The 6104-nt window shown below is 45.4% G+C and overlaps 1 protein-coding gene across 1 annotated transcript; it reads right to left on the reverse strand.

Moving 5' to 3' along the window:
- Positions 1–949: 949 nt before the first annotated feature.
- LOC121781501 lies at positions 950–1957 on the reverse strand. The gene has a single exon (XM_042179236.1). It carries the CDS (start codon positions 1955–1957, stop codon positions 950–952), a length of 1008 nt encoding a protein of 335 aa, XP_042035170.1.
- Between the last annotated feature and the right edge of the window lie 4147 nt (positions 1958–6104).

Raw genomic sequence — 6104 nt, forward strand, 5'->3', positions numbered from 1 at the left:
CTGCATTGCAACAGTTGGCGCAGCCTGACACCTCTCCAATGACTGCATATGTCCTATCACCACCTGTTCATGATCAATTAAATCACTGTGGCCATTGATTAGCCTTCGTTGCACTAATAGTTCCACTTGATCAATTAAATCCAGATGCAAACTCTATAGTTCCACTTGATCAGTTTCTTGTCTCTACTCCCGACTTTTAATTTTCTAAGACATAAAAAAACTAACTCTTCAAGAAATATTTACACTAACTATAAGGATATGACCGGGTTCCCCTAGGACGTCACTTGATCAGTTTAATAGTTTTACAATTTGTTGCTTGATCAAGCAGACTACACAGGAGTACCCGTTCACTCCCTCTACCTGGTCACTAGTTAAGATTGGGCAGGGCTAGTGGAACTTCTTCCACCAGGCCTGCTTCAGTCTTGTCTCAATAGGGTTCAACCCGATGACTCTTTCCTATGAAGGAGAGCAAATTGGGTGAGTCTCCTTTGTGCATGTTTGCCTCCAGTGTGCATGTCGTCATGGTGGCATTAGGGTTCGCCCATTCTGATTTCCGCTTCCTGGATATCAGTTCGATTTGACACTGGGATGGTAGCTCCTCCTGTTCACCGATGGACTATTTCTTCCTTGAAGATAGGTTGGTCACTCCTTTCTCCAACGTGGCTGGATGTATGCACCGTTTTGGGTTCATCTCCATCAGGTCTGCTGTCTTCCACCTGATTACCTCTTGACGCAGGCTTAGCTCTTGAATCAGTTGCCCTCCTTGTTCATGCAGATTTGGTTTGATTGGCTTGTGATACGTCTGATCGAACAAGTCTTTGAAGGTAACGGACGATCCAGGTAAGGGCAGTAGTTGCCTCGTAGGCGCGGAGTTCTCCTTCAGCTTTCTTCTTAACTGGCCAGCTTGGTCAGGTGGTTTTTCGACTCTTCCTGATTGCGCGGAGTTCTCTTATGTCTTTGCTGGTCGTGTTGGTTTCCAGAAATCCGTCATTGTTTCTTCAATGTCCTGATCATCCATTTCCCCAATTATTGTCGCTTCGAGCCAGTCAACTGCTTCCTTTTTAAGCTTTTCATTATTAGTGGAATCAGATGGTGGTTTAATGAGGAGTTCCTTTTTCAAACACTGTTGCTCCAGAGGTCTAACAGTATCTATTGATTGTATGTTCTCGCTGTCATGTGGCTTCCTTGCAGCTTCATTAATGTCGACTGTAAGTCGCTCTCCATTAAACTCCAAATTCATCGTCCCATGGCAGACATCAATGACTGTGTTAGCGGTGGATAGGAAGGGTCTTCCCAAGAGGATTCCAATGGCCTCCCCTACTTCTGGCTCTGTCATTTTTATGACAAAGAAGTCGAATTTGTTCACTTTGACGATTTCATTCTCCTGAATTCCCTCGGGGTAAATGCAAGATCCATTTCCCAGCTGTATCACCATATCGGTTTCGACTAGTTTTTCTTCACCCAGCTTTTCATACATAGAATATGGCATAACATTGATGGAAGCCCCTAGGTCGCACATTGCTTGCTCCATTAGGACTTCTCTGATGGAGATTGGAAGCGTAAATACACATGGGTCAGTCTTCTTTGGTGGAAGATCACTAGGTTGGATCACACCGGTCACTTTTTCTGCTTCGACCATTCTTCCCTTTTCAGTGTCCTTCTCACGGGTGTAAGACTCTTCTTCTTTTGTGACTTGATCAAGGGTGCTAGACTCAAGGCTTTCGTTATGACTGGGTCTGGGTGCTGGGAAACTTGCAACTGAGTTTTGAATAACCCCTTCCGATCTCAGAGCGATTGCATTGACATTCTCTCGCTCAGTCGTTGGCTGCACTGTAGCCGGAATCTTTCCTTCATTGCCTCTCAGTTCGCCTAGTGACAGGGCGACCTGAGATAACTGCTTTGTAAGCATCTCGAGTGCAGCTCTCTGTTCCTTCTCGGGTTTCTTCTGAACCTTCATTTTGCTGCCTGTTATACCTCTGATTAAATTGGCCTCCTCCATGGCCTTGCTGGTAGTAGCCGGAAGGTCCATACTGCTCCGGTTGGTTCTGGAGGAAATGATTTTGCTGGCTCCCTTGGAAGTACGGTGAGTTCCCTTGGGGTTGCTGGTTTCCTCTTTGGTACTGCGGGACATAATTCACCATTTGATTGTTCGATTGCCTTCCCTGATTGCTAAACTGAGGGACTTGGTGCTGGTACCCCCAGTCTCCTTCCTGTTGTCGACTTGACCAGTTAGACTGTCCTCCACTTGACCAGTTCCCTTGAGGTCCACTTGACCAACCTGCCTGACCTCCCTGCATTCTGTTCCCTCCAATGTGTGGCCTCTCCTGGATTCTAGTAGGCCAGATTGGCTGCCCGTCAGAGGGTTGTATCTGCAGTGTCGAGGGTCGTGGTGGTTGCCATTTGCATTCCAGTGGCCAACGACATTTACTTGGGCTTGTGGTTCTACCTCAGGAGGGAACTCGCAATAGTAGTAGTGATGGTCTTCTGGTGGGGACGGTTGCGGCACATACTGCGTTTCCTTTGGTGCAGGTGGTGGAGGTGGTCTGGCTTTCTCTACTGCCTCCAGCAGTTTCTTTTCCATCTGTTCAAACCGAGCCTCCAGCTTTTCATCATTGCGTGCCTCTGCTGCGTGCACTGCCCCTCTTCTATATTGTCCTCGGGATGTCTCGTACGACCGCTTGGCTTCAATAAGCCGCTCCAGGATGTTTTTGGCTTGGCTGAATGGGGTTTTGAGAAATCCCCTTGGGCTGCGAGGTTGAGATCATTCTTGCTATCCACAGTGAGTCCGCCATAAAAGATCGAGTAGATCTCCCGCTTCCCCAGCTTGTGATTGGGGCATGCTTGAAGCAGCCCTTGAAATCTGTCCCAATATTGGCCGAGGGGTTCATCGTACTCCTGTCTGGCTTCTGTAATCTCTCTTTTCAGGGCACTCGTCTTCGATGCTGGAAAGAAGTGATCTAGGAATATCATGCGGAACTCAGCCCAGGTCCTGATGGATCCTTCTGGCAGCCTTGACAGCCAGACACCCGCATCGCCCTTTAAAACGAAAGGAATAGCTTTGAGCCTGTAATCTTCGAATGTGGATCCAGCCGGCACGGGCTGAATATCACAGTATCGGCAGAACTCCTCTAGGAAGGCGTACGGACACTCCTTCGAAAGACCGTAGAAGTGGGATAAAACGGCTAGCACTCCCGATTTGATCGCGATGGTCCGCATCCCAGGAGTAGCGGCAATGGCATGTGTGGGCTCCTTCTCATCATGAGCGTGCAGAGAGCCAATCCCGGAGTCGTCAGTGACAAGGGCCACCTCTGTTGGTGGTTGTTGTGTGTTCTGTTCAGCGGCTGCCGCGGCTTCTAATGCTGCTCCGTAACGAGTGGTGACCACGCCGCCTTCCCGGACTCTCCAATGAGCGTTAGTCTCTATGTATAGAAAGGGATGATTCCAGTGTCCACCGCGTTGGTACCTTCTCATCAATAGTGTAAAACAAAATGAGAAAACAAGGAAATAAGACTATATACACCTACGCACTACGCACAAACATAAAGTAACACCATGCTTCCCCAGCAACGACGCCATTTTGGAAAGCCTCGAGAGGGGCGTGAATTCAGACTAAGTTATATTGAAAATAACTGAACCGATTGGATCAGTTAGCAAATGTCGTTGCCACTTAATTGATTCAAACTCGTTCTCACTCGTTTCCTACCAATGTAATTTGTAAACTCCCAATTTTTCACTACTTTAACAGTAAAGCGGCAAGTTCGGGGTCGGTCCCACAGAGAAGTTGGTGTGTCGAGAGTGTGTGTAGTGAACATGGGGTTGGCTGCTGCCACACTTTAACTTGGGAGTTTTTAACTACTGTTTTTACTCTATGCAGAATTAAACTTGCTAACTTTATCAAGGTAAAGTGAACTACTGGGTCAAGTGAATTGCAGGTGAAAACATAACAGTAAATGCGAGGATAAAACGTAATGATACGATCATCGGAGCCGTGCATCATACATTTCAGCCGCAGCGGGATTCCAAGGGTACTCGACCTATTGAAATAACGTTTAAACGATCTTCAAAGGCCACACTGTGTTCATCTTCGAAAGAGGGTCGCGTGAGTATATTGCACGCCTCGATCGGAGTGCGGTGGAGAGAGTTATGGCTGATTTACAAAAGCCGCGCAGAAGAGATAGCGAGTCCAGAGAAAACACCCGACCGGGTGATTTTGATGCTGAGCACAATTGGAGTCCAGGAGGTTCACCCGGCCGGGTGAATTAACTTCGCGAAAACACCCGACCGGGTGATTTTACTATTTTAGACGATTTTCACTTATTTTGGGCCCTTTTCTTGGGTTTCCTACCCTAGCTATAAATACCATTTGTGAGACATTTATTTGCAGACTTTGATGAATGATATTTTGAAGACTCCTTTGAGAGCATCTGCCTTGTGAGATTTTTATCCAAATTCCTACATGTAGGTTGCTTGGTTTATGTTCATTAGACTAGATCAATTATAGGTATGCATTTACGGTGTAGTCATGAATGTGGAGCCAATGGAGTATTTGCTTTTGGTGAAAGTAGCCTAGGGTTGCCCACATCTTCTTGTGGGAGGTCATAGGTCCCTAAAGAGGATTCCTCCTTCATTACACTTTCTTCTCATCCCTTTTCTCTCCATCCAAATCCATTTTAAGTCTAGTTTTTGAGGCTAGGTTCTTTATCTTTATCTTTAAAAACTAAAAATTGAAATCAAACACTATTTTAGGTATTTCTTGGGCACATGGAAGGATTCCCTCCCAAGAAACCTTATCATTTGGTATCTAGAGCCTAGGTGCCTACTAAGTGTTTGATTTTAAACCTCTATGAAATTTCCTTTTCCTTGTTTTTCCTTATTTCTTTTGTTTTAGCCTTTGCTTGTTTATTGGTCAATTGTTGTAGGATTGAGCTGATTTTTGGTGTGCATGAACCTTGATATATGAACTATTTTCCTGAAAAATCTCAGCCAAAAATTCCATCATTTGATCGGTCAAATTAATTTGTGAAGTTGCTGCCCTGTTTTGTGCCCTAGTTTGACAGATTTGGGGAAACGTAAAATCGAGGGCCTGCTATATTGGAGATATTTTCCCCTCATTCTAAACCCTTTAATCTTGTTATCTACCAAGTTTCATCAATTTTGGGGCTGGGTAGCCATATCAAAAAAATTCCTAAAGATCAGCCAAGAGTTACATAAATTTTCAGCTCAACTAAGTTTGTTTGTTAGCTTCCTTAGGCCTTGAACCTTACTTTCACATGCTTGATTGGTTTTACTTATTTGGTTATATTGCCTATGTGTATACCTTGATTGATTTGTCTTAGTACTTGCATTTAGGAATTTGGATACTGAGAGTGAGTGAACCTAGCCCTCACTATATTCTAAGCCTTGTTCCGAGTGACATTGGTGAGTGTATTGGGGGTGGGATTACCAATTGGGATGTGAGTTCTTACTAAAATCTCCCTTTCTTGTGTGTGTGAGTGTGGATTTTACTAATCCCTAGGACTAGATCCTAGTTTATTTTTATTTCTTATTGTAAGTACCATTTTGAATGCCACCCCGTACTAGATCCACCACGATAGGGGATTTGCAACCGGAGAGAGTTGAACCGGGTGCGAGCACGAGTCATAATTTGGCGGGGGATGAGTTGAAAGCTTGATGACAAAAATTATGACGGATTTGAGGGATCTAAAAGTAGGCCAAACAACAATGCATGTCACTCAAGATGCTATGTTCGGGGATTTGAAGGAACTCAAGGAGAACCAAGTATCCATCCATGAAAACCAAGCTTTTCTCCACGACGAGCTCAACGTTTTGAAGGCCTTGCGACTATCAAGGTCAAACACCCCTAGGAGCAATCCCACACATCACGATGCCTCTGAGGGGAGTAATGGAGAGGAAGAGCCCTATGGTTGGTACGATCATGAGGGTCGTGGAGGACATGGACGAGGACGGAATGGGAATAGGAATGGTAGGTTTGGGAACATGATGGGTGGAAGAGGGAATGGAAACATGGGGCACCATGGGTGGGATGGTAGGCATAGAAGAAATAGAAACTATGAGGAGGAGGAGATGGAGCCGAGGTATGATGA

Source organism: Salvia splendens, chromosome 20 (assembly GCF_004379255.2).
Source record: "Salvia splendens isolate huo1 chromosome 20, SspV2, whole genome shotgun sequence".
Taxonomy (NCBI): domain Eukaryota; kingdom Viridiplantae; phylum Streptophyta; class Magnoliopsida; order Lamiales; family Lamiaceae; genus Salvia; species Salvia splendens.